The sequence below is a fragment of the Neolamprologus multifasciatus genome, chromosome 20, assembly GCF_963576455.1.
Source record: "Neolamprologus multifasciatus chromosome 20, fNeoMul1.2, whole genome shotgun sequence".
Taxonomy (NCBI): Eukaryota; Metazoa; Chordata; class Actinopteri; order Cichliformes; family Cichlidae; genus Neolamprologus; species Neolamprologus multifasciatus.
The window spans coordinates 33502937-33523069 of NC_140458.1; the positions used below are offsets into that span (position 1 = coordinate 33502937).

Genomic DNA, 20133 nt, shown 5'->3' on the forward strand with positions numbered 1-20133 from the left:
AACTGAAACATGATGCAGTGGTGGGAAAGGTTGAGATGAGATAAGAAGTAATAAGGACAAGATCATGCAGTTCTGCCACGTCTGCACATTGAAGTCCTCGTAAACGCTGTAACTCAGGATGCGACTCCCACTCCTCGCTTCAAGTAAAACTTGTTGAAAATGCGATTCTGTGACTCTGTGGTCATTGCTTAAATGTTTGATAAAAATGCTCCCAACAATCTGTCTTCTCTTCGTGTCTCAGTGATGTTGTGACTCTACTTTCTTGGAGGCGTTTTATCTGCTGTGTCAGCCATGATATATTCATTAGGGTTGGATTACAGAGAGTGGGAAAGGATCAGGTTTTGAGTGGGTTGTAATCCCCATACACAGGCCTAATTTAATCTTACCTACTGTGCCATCCTATTACACACTACACCCACCGCGTGTATTCAAGCGCTGGCCGGAGGAGAGCAGATGGGGGGCATACGGGGTTAAAACAGGGTAACGTCAGACAAAAGAGCGTGAGACAACGAGGACGGATCGTAAGAAAAGACCTACGGAGAAGGGAAATTGATTATGAACAGCAGGAGAGGAAAAAATCAAATGCAGAGGAGAAAAAACGCCGAAAACATCAAAGAGAAAAGAATAATCTGGTAGATGTGTCCAACTATAACGGTTGCTGGTTTCTTTCCTGCATGAGCAGAAAACATTTCTTACAAAAACTGTTTATCTGCGAGATTTCATTTTTATGTAATTAAAGACTTTAAATATCCGCTATAAGACTGCAAATCCATCACACTGTGCTAAATTATTCATCGCAGTTATTAGAAATTCTAAACAGGCATGTCTAAAGAGTTGGTGAAGGAAACTGCTCAGGCATACTTTGTTTGGCAACTTCTCCTATCTGCCTTCTGCCCAGTGTATCCAGGGATGCTTCGCCACCTCATTATATTTATTTGGCCAAGTTGCAAAATAATTTGCATGCCACAGAGACTTTACACAGCGACGAGAGAGGGTTTATATAATGTAACCTAACTTCTGTTGTTTTTGCTACCATTTCTGACCTACATCCCTCTCATCATCCATCCGTATCTGCTCTTAGCCAGAATAAAATAGGCCACGCTTCCCTGCAACACAATCCACACACTATCTACCTGAAAAGGATCCTGTATGTGAAACTGTTCTTCTTATAATAATAATGGATTGCATTTATATAGCGCTTTTCGGGACCCCTCAAAGCGCTTTACAATTCCACTATTCATTCACACACTGGTGGAGGCAGCTACAGTTGTAGCCACAGCTGCCCTGGGGCAGACTGACAGAAGCGAGGCTGCCATATTGCGCCATCGGGCCCTCTGGCCAACACCAGTAGGCGGTAGGTGAAGTGTCTTGCCCAAGGACACAACGACCGAGACTGTCCGAGCCGGGGCTCGAACCGGCAACCTTCCGATTACAAGACGAACTCCCAACTCTTGAGCCACGTTCGCCCCTCTTTGTTTTTAAAATCAGGTTGGTGTTGCAGTCGTTTCCGTCTGCTCTCTGAATTGATTAGGGGTAATTGGGCAGAGCGCTACAGAGAGCCTCTCACAGGCCCAAGTTGCAATAACTCAACTCTAGATTTTGCTTTAAAACTGTCTGTTTACATCAGCCACTGTGCTCTGCTGCTCAGCAGGAACTGCTGAGCAGCAGAGTTCCTGCTGCTGTGTTTGTGGCCAAACTCACAGAGTGCACTTGGTGCAGCTATTTTGTAAACCATTTGTTTAAATCTTTGCTGAAGAGAGGATTTACTTGTGTGGCAGGACGCCGTGAGGATTGTTAATGTGAGGAAAAGATGAAAGGGACAGTCCCCGAGAGAAAACGCAGGAGCAACGAGAAGAAAACAACACAGCTTTATTCAGGGGGGGCACGTGCCACATGCAGGGAGATGAAGAGGGAACGGATGCAAAGCATAAAAAAACCGCATGGAGATGGATGAAGAAACTGGAGAGAATAGACCGAGGGTCCGGACATTGTTAATGAGCTTAACGAGGTAATTACACGCAAACGCAGAGACCTCATCCTGCAGGCCCTCACGCAGGTTGGGAGGGGAGAGGGGAAGCAGGCGAGAGAGCTGGCAGAGAAAGAGAAGACCTTTGTTATCAGTCAACTTTTAATCGTTTTGGTTGAACAATTAAAGTTTGATCCTGCTCGGGGTGTGCGTAGGAACTGCGAGAATGTGGAGGATGAGATGGAAATCGCTGAGAGAAGATAAAGAGGAAAAGACACAGGGAGCAGAGGGAGATGGGAGGGTAAAGGACAAAGAGCCCGCAGCGATTTAAATGTCACCGCGAGCCGAGGCAGATGCACACCTGTCAAGCACAAATTCGCCTGCACACCTGCAGACTGAACAGACAGCATGCGCTCTCTGCTGGAATGACTTTAATTCCCAGTAGGCATCTTCCACCTTCATATGTCTCTCTAGATGTTTTTCGATGCTAGTCCCCCTCCACAATCCTACTTTTGTGTCTTTTTGTTTCTCCAGACAGTTTGTTTTATTTATGCATGCAGCGAACGCTGTTTTGACCAGTCTGTGGTTCAGAAGGGGGACAAATAAGCCAACGATAAAACGTTCGTGACAGGGCTGTTACCAGCTTTGCAGCCATCACAGACGCGTCGCTTCCTGTGCTCCGACCCCTCGGCCTGCCCGCGGGGCCCGTCCGCCTCCACAAGTGTCAGGACAGCTGGTTTGTCCTTTCAGTTTCAATAAAGGAAAGATGTCTCAGAGTTATTTGAGACATGTTGTCATGCAAAACCTGTGTTCGTCTGGCTAGTTGTAGCAGGCAGGAGTTGCTGACGTGCTTTGTTGGTGTCCTATATAAAAACCAGCAGAATCAGCGGGTTTTAATCCGTACTATGGGGTGAAGATGAATTAGATATCTGCCACTGTTGCAGGGGATTTAGTGCAGCAGAGCGTTACCCCGGGTCTTTTTCTCTATGAGAAAAGATGTATCGTTATGCTCTGCATGCTTGGATCAACAGTTGGTGTGCGCGCGCATATAGACGTGCATTGTCAGAACATGTTCCTCAATGAACATAGCGTCTTGTTGTTTAGCTGCAGGCGAAGGTTGCTAGAGTGTTCGGTGCTTCCCTGTGGCCTTTCTCTCTCTCTGTTTTCCTCTCCTGCTCTCATTGGAATTGGAGACAAACTCTTTCTGTCACCTTTCATAACTGAAGCAAAATGGGAAGGAAAGAGATACGAGAGACTATTTTAGGGACAAGGCCAAGGCTGGGGCCTTTTTGTTTATGGGGCAATACCCCGAGTGGATAGGGAAAAGAAAAGTGATGTGATGCAGGAGCAATGAAGCAAGGAAGAGATGAAACAGCATCCTCGCTTCTTTCTTTTTGTATTTATTTATTTTTTGCTTATTCACTCTGTCTGCCTCCTGGAATAGATGATATGAAGCCAGATATGCTTGTCACTCCCTTTAAATGTCTGACGGGAGATGACGCAAACAGGCTGATGCGCACACAGCCGGGACAGAACAGGTTGTCTGTTTACCCTCTTTCATATTGCGCCTTGCAGAAAATTGATGCACGCGCCGCAAAATGTCACGTCCTTGATCTCTTTGCACCACTACACACTGGTGCGTAGAGGGGCTGGAGCTGTGCAGAGACGCGGGGAGGGGGATTTACAGAGGGGTCTGCAGAGGAAACAGGGCTGTGCGCCTCAGATAACACTGCAGCCTTTGATGGAGCCTGGCCCTTCTCTGTTGGAGAGCGCAAGCTGCTCCGCCTCAGATACGTCCCCACCTTGGACTCCGCTGGTAATGATTGGATTTAGTTACAGAGCAGAAATGGTTTTCTGATGATAATGATAACAGATGCGAAGGGAGTTAGTCAGCCACTTAGGGTCGAGGGACCGTATCGATGCTGTGCCAGCCTGCAGATTTCCCCTTAGACTCCCCAGCCTCTCGCAGGCTTGATAGAAGCTGATGGTGGAGGTTGATAGAACGCTACCTGTAATTGCATTGTGTGTGATCCTAGAAGGGTGGCTGTAATGAAGATGTAGTGCAGGATAGCTGCATTCCACAAACCAGCTGAAGCTTGGTAGGGGGTCTGGAGGAGTTTAGAGAGAGAAAAGGCGTGGTTTTCTACTTATAGCATGAAGCGATCAACAGGGAGCAGGGAACTGACAATAGAAGGGTGAGAGAGACAAGAGTGGAATTAAAAGACTTAAAAGTTGACAGCCGGGAAGGATGAACTCTTTCAAGTGTTGGTAGCGTGTAGACAAAACGAGAGAACTGGAGAAAGACGGGAGATCGGGGAAAGCGCAGGTGAAGGCGACACGCGGGAGACCGAAGATGAAGGTAGTGAGTATAAAAGTGCACATCTATGACGAAGGAGACAGGGGGGATGGGGTGAGGAGGATGAACATGTGGGAGGGGGCAGGGAGAGAAATATTTGCACTGTGCCAGTGAGCTGGAGTCAAGAGGTTGTCATGGTGATAGTGAGGTGAGAAAAGAAAAGGGAGGCAGGGGTATTGACACCTACACACACACACATATAAAAGCTCATACACACAAACTACAGCAAATAAAATTCGTCTTTCATGAGAATACTGACCTGTCACATCTCGGGTAAACAGACTTTTCACGGGGACGCACACAGAGTGGGTGTGCACGACTAAGCTGAGGTCATGTCTGAAGCCTGGTAGTCGTATTACTATGCAAACTCTGTTTCCCAGATCGCTTTGCTTTCTTTTATCCTCAATCAATCCCATTTGAATGGCATGCAAATCCTTTGAAACTGACTTTAGCGTTGCCTTTAGTCTGCTGCTGCATGCACCTGCCTGTGTGTCGGTGTGTGTGTCTGAGGCTTTCTGTGTGCGCAACAAGCAGCTTTAGTCGGGCATGTTTGTCTGAGCCTGTGCACATACTTACATAATAACCATCTGTAGTTTCATATAAATATTAAAAACGATAAACTTACAGAAGCAGCAGAAGGAAATGTCAAAATTTGAGGATTTCTTTTGGGTGTTTAAGAGACTCGTTTTTATAGTCTGGAACCTTGTAAACATTATAACAGCTTGCTAGGATTAAGTCACAGTTTTTTGTCCTCCTAAATAAAATCAGCTTCACGTTAACTATTAGGAATTCATCAGACTCTTCAATCCTTATTGACTAAACCAAACGAGTGACTTGCCTTTGTGGTGTGGGGAAAAGGTTGGGTGTGTAAAGGTAAAAAAAAAGAAGCAAGCACAGCAGGAAGAAAAAACATTTCCATATTGAACAACAAACAAATCAATACCACTGCTCGTTCGTAATGCTGGCTCTTATATGAAATATGCTTTTAGTTGTGTACTGAGTGCTGGGAGGCAGTGCTAGCTCAAAAAAAAGTGCACTGTAGCTGATGACTCGATAATCATTTTTTAAACTGTTTGAAGTTTTACAAAAACCTAAAAAAACTGCAAACATGATCCTTTCTTTAACCCCGTTCTTCCTCCTTATCAGTACACACACAGCCACTTTATTTTCCCACTTTGTTTCCACTCCATAGATATTTACTAGCTGTTTAGGGATGTTATCTCCGCTCTTGTCCCTAGAAGACCTTGTATTTGATTAAATGAGCAGCACTTAAAATGAGTGCAACTTTTAACAAAGTTAATGGGTTTGTCGAGAAGCTTTTTGTGTAACCTGGTACGTCATTTTAAACATGTCAATCAGTAGATCTTCCAAGCTCTAACTCTGCATCTCCTCTGCTTCTGTTACTGCAGCTACTTTGTGTTATATATTTATATATATATATATATATTTTTTTTTTTGCAGGGTTTCTCTTGTTTGCTTTGTTTTAGCAATGAAGTGATAAGTAGGAACATTTTGTGCGTGGGTTGTCTATGTTTTCATTAATGTGATTCCTGTAATTTCCTGTGCGATTCCTTCATGTCTCCACAAGCCCAACGCTAGAAAAAAAATCCATCCTCTTTCACACAGTCGTTCGGCCACTGGGGCTCTTCCATGCAAACGTGTTAGCAAAGCACTATGTGTGACCTTGCCCTGCCAGCAGCTCATTTCCCTGAAGTGGTGGAAAAAAAACGGATTACATCCAACGTAAGGAGACCTTGACAAATGCGTCTGCCAAAGACTGAAGTCTTGGCATAAAGCTTTCTGCGGAGAAGCCCACGGGCAAATCTATCTACTCGAAATTTAAGCTAAATAAAAAGAAAAATACCTGCAAAACCTGGAAAACGGAGACACAGAAACAACTCTCAGATTTGTTTGGTGTGAATCCACTTTCTGCTATCTATCCTGTTATGATGGAGGCAGTAGGCGACGTAAACACCCCGCCCATCTCTTCAGGTTATGGCGTGCTGCTTTTCCCTATGGATGTGGCCACGTGTTCTTGTGTGTCACACCAGTGGCTGGCAGCGCTATATAGGCCACTTATCACCTACCCGAGGGACCACACCCTTTTCTCTGTCAGATGAATGACTGAATGCACAGCACTTCTTTAGAAATCACTACCTGCAGCACGCAGCAGGCCTCCCTCCACCTGCTCTCTGCACTGATGCAACCCACACATATGCAGACATATGCTCCTATTCACACCTGAGGCTCATGTGATAACTAAAGCACTGCAGCCTTCCCTTTTTATTTTTACAGCTTTCACTGCATTTATGGATGGTTGATTCAATAACAACAAGACCTATATGGAAAAGTTATCACAGAGTCAATCTAAATAAAATGGTTTAGCTTTTCAAGCATCATATACAATGCTTCAGTGCCTGGTTTCCTGCTGGCCCCCCTTTTTTGTTGCTGTAGCATGTTTGTGATCTGCAGCTAAGCTGCTGCGTTTGGTTTCGAGGCTAACAGTGACAGATATACTAATGTTAGCTCCTTTTCACAGCTCAGCCTATCTCCAGTTTGATCCCCAAAGGCTTTACTAACAAACAAACATAAAATTTCCTTTCCCCCATCTGAGCTGGTATTTTTATTTATTTATTTTCATCTCTAAGGGATGAATAGCTGCATACAAACACATTTACTCAAGTATCTCCCCTGAATCTCAGTTCCCAAACAGAATATGTCCTCACAGGGGAACAAAAAAGTGTCAGTGAAGGTCAAAATGTATGTCAAAATAAAAATAAAAAGAAGCAAGTTATTCACTCTGGGGGATGAGGAGAGGGAGGAAGAGGCTGACTGTCAGAGATAAAAAACAAACAAACAAACAAACAAACAAAAGAATGCAAGGAGTGTAGGATGGAGCAGGAGACTTGAGAGGGGAAAGAGAGAAGGTCACTCGTAATAGCTCTTCCACATAATTTCATAATGCCATGATTGCCCCTATTTACTCTGGCTAACACCATTAACTCTCTGCTGTATGGACACTAAACCATTATGGCACAAGAAATAGCTTCACAAGCTGTATACGATGCTCCTACAATACAGTTTACACAACAGTGTGCCTATAAGATATATGATGTGCATAAGCGTGGAATTATTCGTAGTGTGCTGCAGAACCATTGTGTGTTTTATCTTACCTAAGAGGAAGTGTGGTGTGTGTGCAGGAGGGGTGGGGGGGGTATCTGGATGCAACACATCTTATATCTTCAGCGTGACACTGAGGGTGTGTCTGTAATTAGTGATGTTTGTGCTGCAGGCACAGACTCTGAGTGATGCTGTTGCTAATGAGGCAAATGACGCCCACGAGCAGAAGTTCAGCAGCAGTAAGGGTTTATATTTGAGTATGTGTGAGTGTTTGCATGCACATACAGAGTGCACAGCAGGCCTTAGTGTACAGAAAAGATTGGATTTGCTTCCTTCACATTATCTGTGTGTGTTTGTTTGTTTTTTAAGAGTGGCTTTTCTGTTTTCTTGTAATGTTATTATGTTTAATTTCCAGGTGAAATTAAAGGAAATGGGAAGTGATTTTCATTGACCACATGTTGAACCTGTTTTACTCCCTCATGCTCATGTTTTTAGCTATCCAGTCGCAAAAACATCTCCATTCAATTCACCCCCTTTTGAACATACATACACTTTCATTTCCCACAACCAGCTGACCGACAGGCAAGACAAGTAAATTGTCTTATCAGTTTTGTACTTAAGTGCGCAGCAACTAGCATGCCAGAGTCAAAGGCAGGTCTCCATCTGCTAGACTGGCTCCATTAGCTGATAAGAGCGATTAGCTGACCTGCTGACACACAGACTGATCTTCACTGATACACGCAGCAACAGAGACGGGCTTATGTGCACCTAAACACATGCACCCCCCCCCCCCCCCCCCCCCCACCCACACACACACACTGGGAATCTGATACACTATTACATGGGGTAACACCCCTATGTTGATCATTAAAGAGCTTTTACTGGTCCGGGTTCCCATAACTACATCTCTCCTCCTTTAATGTCATTTAGGATTCACCTTCCTTTAAGAAAGAAAATCTCTGCAACCTACTTCTTTCTCTCTTCGCCTTCATTCACGATTAATTTTTAATTTTTCCGACTTTTTTGTTCCCAACTTTGTTGTTAGCTCCACCCATCTGGTCTCCCGCCAGTGCTGCCCTTCTTTTCCCTTTGTTGGTTTGGCCTGCATCCCTTCTTCCCTCCATCCACCTCTCCTGCCGGATAACTTAATGAGTCCACTCCCTTCTCCTTGAATTATTCACCACTATTTTTTCCTCTCTCTTTTCTTTTTTTTTTGGGGGGGGGTTGTTGCCACCATTCCCATTGTATCTTAAGGGGAAAAACATCAATAAATAAACCGCGCCAGAGGTAGCTTCTTCTGCAGTCTTGGTAATACGCTGAATAACTGTGAAATAAAGAGGGAGAGAGTGAGAATAGAGAGGTGAGGAGCACTTTGGAAATCTTGCACTGCTGTTTTGTAATTTAACTTTCTGTTGTATAAGTTTGTAAATTATTTAGCCTCATAATCCCTGAATTTGCAAGCTATAAATATGTGCAAACAGTGAATATATGAGCACACCCAGTAATTACACTTGTGTGTGTGTGTGCTGAGAGGAAAGTCTGTCAGTTCGCACCACTCAGTGCCTACGTGTGTGTGCATATGTAAGCGATACCGCAAACCCGATAGTGTCCATGTGTGTGAATAACTGAATTTGTATGTACAAGGGGGGATGCGGTGTGGAGACCATGTTGTTATGGCAACCGGGGTAGGGAGGGAGTGGGCGGTTGCCCTCACGGCTCCTCTGACAACCTTTATTTTCTCCTGCGTTGAGCCACTCCGATATTAAACCCTAATGCATGTCAAAACGGAGGGAGGGGGGGGGGGTGAGGCCTGTAGTGAGGTGGGGTCCTCGAAAACAGGTGCGCATTTTGGAAAACGATGGCGATGCTGTGCGGTGTGCCTTCTGCAATCACGTTTGACACCAGTGGGAGTAGTAAAGTATGCAACTGCTGAGCTTATGCTAATAGTGGTATTGATAAATTCGCTGTCTGCGTATCGTGATTTCAGATAAGCTGTAGCTCCGCAGCTTTTTCCAGCTACTAAATTTCCATTTGGAGTCGACTGTGGATCATCAGTCTTGAGATATATGTTACTGGGCCTTTCAACAAAGGGTGCTGGCATGATGGCACTGGGAAGAGGCTTTATAGCGCAGTGGTTTCCCGCTGTGCTATAAAGCCTCTTTTCCATTAAAGTTGCAAATATCGAATTAACCAACCACGCTGCCTGTTGTCCAAGCTAAAGTGCTACACCAGCAGTTTATTAAAGTGATGGAGTGAAAAGGGGTTCAATGCAGAGAAAAGAGGAGAGAGGAGGAGGGACGTATTGTGAAAAGCGATCAGAAGGGAATTGAAGAAAGCTTTTAGTGTCGGCTACCAAGAGGGCTGACACTGAAAGAGAGGAGAAGACTGATGAAAAGAAAATGGTGACAGGAAAATGGGTGCTCATCGTTCTTGGACAGTTCCTATTATAAAGGTGGGCTCTTAAGTAGAAATGCTTTTGCAAAATGCGAGAAAGTCCTATAAGAACGGCGTTCGTCCCAGCGGTGAGTGATTAATGACAAATGACTGAGTTAAAATTGGGGAACAGAGCGGAAACAGCGAGCTGGTATTATTTCACATGATTTGTGGTATTTTTCTGCTGTAGCGACAAAATGGGCCGAAGACTGTTCTCACTGCAACAGGCTCATGCATTAACTATGACCCTGCCAGAGAGAGGAAGAGGGGAGGGTCTGGGGAGAAAATCAGACAGCCACACCAAAGGCAGCAGGTATGGACGGTCACTGTCAGTCTGGGACCAAAGCAAATGTATGGCGAGGGGAGTAGATGAATTATGAATTTGGGTGAATTTAGGGCAAATTGTGCCGACAGGAAGAAGACGTCCATGAATAATTCACTCTGTGGGACGCCTGATCATCTACCCCCCACTAGCATCACCTTGTTTCACAGACACCCCTCTTCACTCGTACTCGTCATTGACCTTTGCAATTTCTCACTGCCCTTCTCCTGTAACGCCTCCAACCACCCGTCCTCTTTCTTTAGGTACTGCTCCCTTTTGTCTAAATCACGCCACCTCTCCCCCGTCCCTCTATCCACTTCTTTCTCTTCAAAACAATAAAAAAATCTGATGCTTCTTCAGACAGAAGGACCCTCAGGGAAGAAGAGGGGGTAAAGGGGGGCACGTATTCATTTATTTTTCTCCCCCCTCCTTCCGTCCTGCATCTTCTCCTCCTACACGTCTTCACAGCTGGAGGTAGTTAATATTTAAAAGCAAGGCATGACAGGACACGAGACCTGCACACATGCTTGAGCACACCCACACATGTTCGCTCGTGAATCCAACAGAGCGGTTGTGTCTGATCAAAATGTGCTGCAAATGAAAAAAAATGAAGATAAACACATATTTATGTGGTTTTCTTCCCGTTAAGGGGAACGAATACCAGCTATGTTCATTAGGACGAGTGAAATGATGTACTTGTGGCTGACTGGCATAATGGAGATGAGAATATATGTGAAACTCAAGACCCGATTAGACTCCTGAGGTTTGATCTTGTGTTATTGCTCCACCTTCTTCAAAAACAAGCGAGCCTATTAAGCACAGGAAGTGCCCGACAACGCCCAACATGTCTGCTTAATGCTAATTAGAACATTTTGCAGAGGAAGGATGGGTGGGATCTTCTCTCTAATGGGTAACAGGGGGTAACGCATCACAACAGCGCTGCAGTGGTTAAACTTTACTAATGATGGCAGTACTAACAGCATAATGCAAAATGTTTGAGTTATTTGCATTTTCTAGGCAAAATGCCTCAAAGCAAAGCATGAATATTTAAAGGAGCTGCTAAATGACTCGGTCGATTCGGCTTGTTTGATACGCGACCTGTTGGTGGCTAATTTTCAGCAACGTTGTAGCAAAGCAGAAATGACCTCGCCCTCGGATCTCAACACAACGCTGCTCACTCTCCGGTCTCTCTGTGATTGACTGACTTTTGATGGTGCCCGTTGACATCCCAGTGGTGATAATAGTTTTTAAAAGCACTCAAATGCCGTGAAGGTTCATCTCAGCCCAGCTGCGAGCAGCCATCCCAGGCGTGACCTTTGACCCTGTCAAATGAAGCAGGTAACAGGGATGGGATTGGATCGCTGACAGCTGCACAGCAGACGCCCTGAAGAAGTGAAATCAGACATCTGCTTCAATGACAGTCTCTTGCTCCTGTGATAATGGAGCCACCACGAGGCTTCATGCTGTGTACACAGTGTGGAAGCTGTCTGTGTGTATGCGAGTGCGTTAGTGGGGCTGAGTGGGGCTGGTTTGGGTGGCCGGGTTGGCCTCGTTACATGGCAACCTCGCAGCCTCAGTCTCATGTGACAGTCATTTCTTCACCATTCCCATCCCATTATAGTGTTCCCCTTTACTGCTCCTCCTCAACAGGACTGGATTATTCCTCTGCAAGCGTTGCCTCCTCCTGACTAAAGCCCACTGGACCATGCCCTTTTATCTTTTTGATATCCTCTGTCAGACCACTCCAAGTGTCTGTCTGTCCTCTTTCCTTTCTGTCGGTCTGGTCATGCATTACAAGCTTCTTTTGTGTGTGTCCCTGTGCGTGTGTGTGTGCGTGCATGTAGCAAACTCCCTTGGTGAACTGTGATTGGCAGAATGACAAGCTATAGCACGCCTAATCATTAATCAGCGTCTTGCTTTGCTCCACACAGCGCTCCCTTGCCATCTCCTTGAATGCTAGGCAAGCTCCCACTTTAGATTACATTAACACCAGTATTAATACCCTGACTAGTTCTGCTTTATTCATCCCCCTCTAATGGTATTTTGAAGAGGCCGATTTAAGACCGGATCACTGTAATTGGCTCCCTGTTTCCCAAGAACAACAACAACTAAAGAGGCTTTAAGCCGACAGGACTAAAGAAGAAGAGGACTATCAAGAAAGTGAATGATGCACACTGATTTGAAGATCTTGCACATGTGTGTCTATGTGTGTGAGTGGATTAGCGTCACAGCTGTCACCCTTTGTCATCCCTCCTCTCCTCCCTCACATCTCTCCACCCATCCCATCAACCTTTGCTCCCCCCCTCTTTTACTCTGCCTCTCTCTGTCTCACCCCTCCCTTGCTCCCCTCCTCAATCCCACTTTCCACTTTTTATCCTTGCTAAAGTCTTCCACCTACTTCACCCCTCCTCCCCCTTCTCTCTCCCTGTTTTCCATTCTTCTGACAAAGCAAGCGAGTGAGTTTAATGGCTCATTTAATCCCAATGCTGTTAGTTTAAACGGCCTAACTAAAGACTTCTGTTTGGTCTTTAATTTAATCTGAATAGATCTTTTGATGTAGACAAATCCCACATTCCTGTGTCCTTTTGTAGGATATTGTTCAGTGCGATCTCTGCTGAGTGACACAAAATCCACAATAAACACATGACCAGCAATTATCCACTAGATACAAGAGAATGACCGATAATCGCCACTCTCTATCGTCCTCCCACCCACCACGCTCTTCATGCTCTTCATCTCCTCTTCTCTCTGACCTTCCCCCCACTCCCCAAGGTCACTCATCACTCTGCTGTGGCAGTGCCAGCAAACAACGGTGAGCGGAGCCAAAACTCCTTCGATCAGGCTGCAGAGCTGCCAGATCAGCCCCTCTCTCTATTATCGCCACTTTCTTTTGTCTCACATGCACGTCTTAATCATGGCGTGCTATAACAGCTCTTTGTGTGTGATACTGAGTAGTGTAAACAGTCAGCGGGCTGCGCCACGTGGTGCCGCGGGGGAGGACAGCCTGCATGTTGTGGCGAGGACCGACTCCAAGGATACAGATGGAGAATAGATAGACTAAAAGGAAGGGGAGGTTTTCCTTACTCACCAGGACTGATAGCATCTTTATCGCATACTTAGCACAATACTATCACCCCAGTACACTACAAACTGTTCAGTTCATGCAGTGCAGCCCTGACCAGTCAACCTGATTATCAACTATTTGTTTGTCTGTCTTGCGTATCATCAGATTTATCACTTCATCACTCTGCATTTGTCTGTCTGCAGCCCATCTGGGTGCTGGGAGGCTCTGTTCAGCTTCTTGTTGTGGTATTCAGCCCATCTGTCCTGCTGACTGGCCTCTCAATACGGGCCACTGGTCATGCAATTAAAACCAAATAGTTTTTTTCTTAATAGGAACAGGTTGGGCGATAGGCTGGCTGGTGTTTTTTCTTTTGTTTTGTTTTTTCGATGGGATGGGCATTGTTGACTGATTGGTTTGTTAACTCTATGTCTCAGTCTGTCTGTTGATCTAACCACATGGCTCTGGGGTTTTTTTCATGGCCTCTCTGTGCATCTCCTTCCCTTTTTTCCTCTCTATCTTTCAGAGCAGAGACCAGCAGGAGGGCGTGGACCTGGTTTGAAGGGGAACACTGAAGGAGAGGGGGAAACAGAGGGAGAGGACAAGAAGATCAAAGGCATATGAGGCAAAGCCAAAGCCTCTTGCACGAGAAACATAGCCTCACACGAGTGAAGTTGCTCTCTGTGTGCATTTTACTATAAGTGTGTGAGCAGGTGGGACTTTGATGGGACAGTGAGCAATGCCTGACACGCAGCGACAGCAGGTTGGCAGTAGGGGGCAGTGCTCCAGCTGCCTCCTCCCCCTTGTCCTCATCCTCCTCTCCCTTGCAGCCCAGCCCAGCCAAGCAGCCATAAATATTCCCCCCAATTGTGAGTACTGATTCATAATATTCCTATTAGTGGGTTGTGAAGGCTTCCATGTGGTTCAAAGATCTATTTGTTGTGGTAATTACATTGTTGCTTCATCAAAGGGCTCTAATAATAATCCTTTATCATGATTAATTAGTGCAAATGAGCTGAATGAACACGCGTTTCTCTTTCCTCAGTGTTACAGAGCTTCGTTATGCTGTAAATACATAACAGAACACTAGTATTTAGAGCTGGGGTTTCTTTGGTTAGGTCTCCTTTGTGCCTGTGTGGCGTCTAATTGCTTTGCAGTTGATCCTCCCCTACTGTATTGATTAGTCCTACTATTGATCTGGTTTCTATGGTGCGAACCAGAATCTGATTGGGGAGTAATTCAATCAACAGTTGAGTTATACAACAAAAAATCCAGTGATGTTTATCCTCACTCACCTCCTCGATGTAATATGTGGGCATTAGAAATACAGCTGAGTTTGTGGCCCCACGGGGAAATTGATCTTCATCTTCTCTGCTGCTGTCAACCTGCCCACAAAGCTCCAGCAGAGAGACAGAGAGATGATATTTCCTCCACTGCTGCTTTTGTTGTTAACTCTTTATCTAAGACTACTTGCAGTGAGTCACAGCCGCCTACACTAATTTCAAAAGTGCCTGTGTACAAACACATTGCCATCCTTCAAATGCTGATGAATGCATTAAATCTACCCATATGGGTCCCCGAGGAGGCTAGGTGACAGCGAGGTGAGAGGGTTGAAGGGATGAAGGGAGGATGATGGTGAGGAGGATAAGGAGGAGGGAGGAACAGGTCAGAGATGCAAAAGGTCAAGGTGTCTGGTGCCTTTCAATTAAGAAGCCTGTGCCATGTCAATAAGAGTCACTGAGAATGAATGATTAGGATCAATAAATGGCATACCTTAGGATCTGTGTCAAGGAAACAAGGGTTAAAACCTATACGCCCTATTAAAGGAGATATTATACTGCTGCAATGTTCATATGTGATAAATACTATTCAATGCTATCTATCTATCTATCTATCTATCTATCTATCTATCTATCTCTCTATCTATCTATCTCTATATCTATCTATCTCTCTATATCTCTATCTATCTCTCTCTATATATCTCTATCTCTCTATCTATCTCTCTATCTATCAATCTCTATATCTATCTATCTCTATATCTACCAATCTCTCTATCTATCAATCTCTCTATCTATCTATCTATCTATCTATCGATCTCTATATCTATCTCTATATCTCTCTATATCTCTCTATATCTCTATCTCTCTCTATATATATATCTCTATATCTCTATCTATCAATCTCTATATCTATCTATCTATCTATCTATCTATCTATCTATATCTATCGATCTATCTATCTCTATCTATCTATCGATCTCTATAATCTATCTTCTCTATCTATCTAATCGCTCTCTCTATATCTATCTCTCTATCTATCTAGCTATCTCTATCTCTCTAATATCTCTATATCTCTCTCTATATATCTCTATATCTCTATCTCTCTATCTATCAATCTCTCTATCTATCTATCAATCTCTATATCTATCAATCTCTATATCTATCAATCTTATCTATCTATCTACTATCTATCTATCTATCTATAATTTAAAAATATTTCTTCATTTCCTTGACTCTGCCCACCACTGTGGACTAACAGACCGCAATAAGAGATCGTAACGGGCTTTTACATTATTGATGTCTTAATGTGGATGCTGGCAATGTTTACTTGCAAAACACTTTAAACGTACATTTAATTTTATTAGCATGTTTTTTGTTTTCCATCCAACACGCATCAAACAAAATATACTTCAGTGCTGAACTTAAATGAGTCCTGGCATCTGTGTGCCCTGTTATGCTGCTAGTGTCTGTGTTTATCCTGCGTTTGTGATCGCATGTGAGGACGTGTGTGTTTTATTTTCAACAAGCACCTGCGTTAGGTTGGGGTGTGTATATGTGTTTAGCCTCATTGGCTCCCGGTAGGTGGAATTCCTGCAGGAGAAGGGAGGAGGAAGTTTGAAGAGCTGCTGTCGGTTAGGAGGCAGCGGGGCTGTCAGATCAAAGACGCGAGGAAATAAAGAGGAGTTAAAGCACTAAGCACCAGCTCCTCTCCTCCTCTTCTGCCAATAATGGAGCAACGCCCGCAGCCCAAACTTCAATTTGATCAGCTGAGGAAATGGGCTTATTTCCCTGCATCACTGGGAATTCTTTCATTAAATTGCTGCAGTCTCCCTATCCGTCTCTTTCCAAATCTCTGCAAACTTGCCCCTTGTTTGTTTTGTTCCCTCTCTGTCTCTGCGTCTTTTTGCTCAGTTTTTCTGCCGCACTGCATGTGCTCTCTCTTTGCTGCACATTCATCTATCTCCGCTGTCTGCTCAGCTCTCCATCTTCATCGCCTTTTTCTCATCTACCGCGCCCCCCCTCTGTCCTGTGCCTTCCTTTACCCATTTACCTACATAATATAAATTTATCTCTGGCTGCAGCGCTGCCTCTTTCCTTTAAAGTCAACTCACAAGTATCAAGCTGTGGCTTCTGATCCACTGCAAAGAAGAACAGTGTGAATAGTTCCTGAAGATATGATATGAGAAAAACATTTAAATTTAAATTAAACTATATAACACAGTACTGTGGTTTATAACATATGTAAAAGACATTTTTAGACAGCAAGTTGTTTTTTTGTGCATATGTAAATGCCGCACGTGCTTTATGGCTGCTGTGCACAGCGATGATAAAGAAAGGCAAACCTGTTCATTTGGTCTTTAAAAAATCCCTGCTTCATTTCCAAGCCCACTTTTTCCTCCCTCTCTCAGTCTCAGTCTCACAGGGGACACTGTGCTATATACCTCTTTTATATGAACTCTTCCTCTTACATTATGCTGTATCAATTTTCTCTCATCTCAACCCATTTATTCCTCCTGCTCTCTTGCTCTTACTCTTTCCCTTGGCCTACATTTCATCTCCATCTCAGGGGACTCTTTTTTAAAAGATATTGACTATATATTTATCTGCAGCTGTTAAAATATGGAAATAAGTGGTGTCTCTGGTTATTCTGTGCTATTTGCTTTGAGCCTGAGATGCGTCTTACGCAATCTGTGTGTTAAAGCTAGAGATTTAGCAGCATGCATCATGGACACTCATCATGTGAATTTAACAAAGCAAAGCCTGCAAGTCAGTTTGGGGTGTGTGCATTTACACGTCTGTGTTGTGACTCGACTAACTATGACTTTTGATGTGTGCAGTCAAGAGGCCTCCAGTGATCAAAACACAGCCGGAGTCTGTCACCGTATTTAGCACTGAAGACTTCGTCATGAACTGTGAAGCCTCTGGCAACCCTTCGCCCATGTTAGTCAACACACACACGCACAAACATAAAGATCATGGTTTGATTAAGAATGAAAATGCTATATTATTCACAGGGGAGACCAACTATTGGTTATCTGGAACGGTGACCTTCCGTCTCCTTGTTCAGCTGACATCTACATATTAGCATTACATGAGAGCAAAGCTTCTCCTAGTCAGATTTCTTGTTCCATTTGGGGATAAATGTCATTAAGCCCTCGAGCAATATTTTCAAAGTGTCTTAGCTGCTCTGAAGTGGAAAAGTGCTCCGATTGCCGAGGAAAAGATGAATATCACAATTATAGCACGAGTTCTAAGTCTGACTGGGACATCTTGTGTAAATTTTGCAGCTATTCATTTGTACCCTAAATTAAGCAACATGTGAGGACACCCTATTTGTGTCATCAAAGGGACAGAATATTTGAAAGAAGAATCATTCATTCTCTTCTGTTTTTTGTTTTAGCTTCCGATGGGCAAAGGACGGGGAAGACTTTGACCCAGGCAGTGACCCGGAGCTGAAGGTCTCTGAAAGCTCTGGCTCATTCGCATTCTACACACTTAGCAACACCATGGACACGCTGAACAAGTACAAAGGCAAATACGTTTGCTACGCATCCAATGAGCTGGGGACAGCTGTGTCTAACGAGGCCATACTGAACACGGACGGTAAGAGCACGTTGACGACTCGTGAACCACCGACCGCTTGTTGAAAGATATAGCCGTGAAATATTTGCCCCAATTTGTCATTGTGTGTCCTTGCCCTCGAGGCAAGAACAACATCATTGAAATACTATCAAAGATATAAAACATCTCTATGCTAAAGAGCAAACTGCATCGCACCAGAGGAATTACAAATCTCTTAAATGTCATTTCCTGTTAGCTCTCCTATAAACGCCTTCAAGGTTCAGTTTTGAAGCAAGCTGCGGTATTTGTTGATTTATATATGGTTGATTTAAAAAGCTGTGAATGGAGACAGTGCTTTTCCTGCTTTATACAGCGCTCATCTGTTAGCAGATGGGGCTCACACTGAGAGTTAAGAGTATTGCCACCTGGAACATAATTAGACGCAATAACGTGATAATCATATACACAATCATCCACACACATACATGGGGACCCCTGAGCAAAAGTAAAGAGAACCTCTGCACATCCATCTACCTGAGTGACTGGCTCTCTCCTGGACGACCTCATCCCTCCACAGTTTCCCTGACAACGGTTTCCCCAGAAACGCTCTTGAGTTGATGTCATGTGAAGAAGCACTCTTCAGTAGCTCCTGTGAGGTTATCAACGGATGGGAGGAGGGAAAGCAAACATGTATCGCTCACAAATTAAGTCTTTTACAAGACAAAAATAAAACAAACAATGGTTCTGTTTCTGTTTTTGTAGAATCGTCAGAAGTCAGGATTTTTAGTGTTGCATAACAGCAGAAGAAAACTGATGCACATCAGCTGAAGAGCAAATGTTACTAGAAAAATTGTAACTCTATTGATCTCAATAGATACATCGATAACACATATTATACCACTTTTACATAGATAGATGTACAACAATCAACACACCAGACTGCAATCTAATAGTAGCACAGACAAATTATAGTTATGTGAAGACTAATTAAATGCATGTACACACAGCACTACAGTGGCATGGTGGTTCGCACTGTTGTCTAACTCAGCGGTCTCCAACCTTTTTTGCGCCACGGACCGGTTTATGCCCGACAATATTTTCACGGACCGGCCTTTAAGGTGTCGCGGATAAATACAACAAAATAAAACTAGTACCGGTACCGAAAAAAAGAAGATTTATTCATAACACACGTGAAAAGACCCAGGAAAACCGAGTAAACGATAAAAACGATAACAAAATAACGCCGAAAACCGATAAAAACCCTGAAAACTATACATTTCACACCTGACCCTCAACTCTCGCGGCCCGGTACCAAACGACTCACGGACCGGTACGGGTCCGAGGCCCGGGGGTTGGGGACCACTGGTCTAACAGACTCCTCCCACAGTCATGTATAGTTTGGTGATTGGTAAATCTAAATTGCTCATAGTGTGAGTGTGAATGGTTGTCTGTCTGTGTTAGCCCTCCAACAGACCGCCTACCTGTTCAAGGCGCATCCCACCTCTCACTTGATGACCAAGAAGTGAATAAGTGGAAGAAAATGGTTGTAAGCATGTAGGCACAACAGTTGAGAATCCATAATCCTAATAAACAAGATAACTTATTGAAGCCCCACAATACGCTCTCCACGTGTTATACCCAATAGGCCTGTTTTTAGAAATGTTTCTGACAGTAGAGAATCTCTCTTTGCTGTTATTAATGCAACTCTTGTGCTAAGAAGTCCTTAATCTCAATTTGCATGCTATGTTACCCACATACTGAAATAACCAAGGGCGTTTTATCAGCTCGACTACATATATGGTCTTGTGTGAGAATCTGCCCAGCAGCTTAATTTTTTAGGCCTGTCAGTGGATGTGAGACGTGGTCCACTTTAATCGTGACCTTAAAGTTCACACAGTAAAAAAAGAATGTTTGTGGGGGAAGGAAAGAAGTGAAATTTGTCTTAATAAACATGCCGGACAGATTACTGGACTGCTTCATAGCCAGCTCTCAGCTGACAGTGTTGACAATGAGCAGGATGTTTTCTGCTTATTT

At 44.1% G+C, this 20133-nt stretch overlaps 1 protein-coding gene across 3 annotated transcripts in view; it reads left to right on the top strand.

Moving 5' to 3' along the window:
* The window catches only part of l1cama (L1 cell adhesion molecule, paralog a), a 47318-nt gene that overhangs the window by 8682 nt on the left and 18503 nt on the right, over positions 1 to 20133 (top strand). For 2 of the 3 annotated variants that reach the window (XM_085146892.1, XM_085146894.1), the window contains exons 2-4: positions 13785 to 14127; positions 17376 to 17478; positions 17939 to 18141. In XM_085146892.1, coding sequence (XP_085003018.1) covers positions 13998 to 14127; positions 17376 to 17478; positions 17939 to 18141 — 436 coding nt within the window. In that variant the 5' untranslated portion in view covers positions 13785 to 13997. The remainder of the gene's footprint in view (positions 1 to 13784; positions 14128 to 17375; positions 17479 to 17938; positions 18142 to 20133) is intronic. The other variant, XM_085146893.1, reaches the window with a different exon arrangement.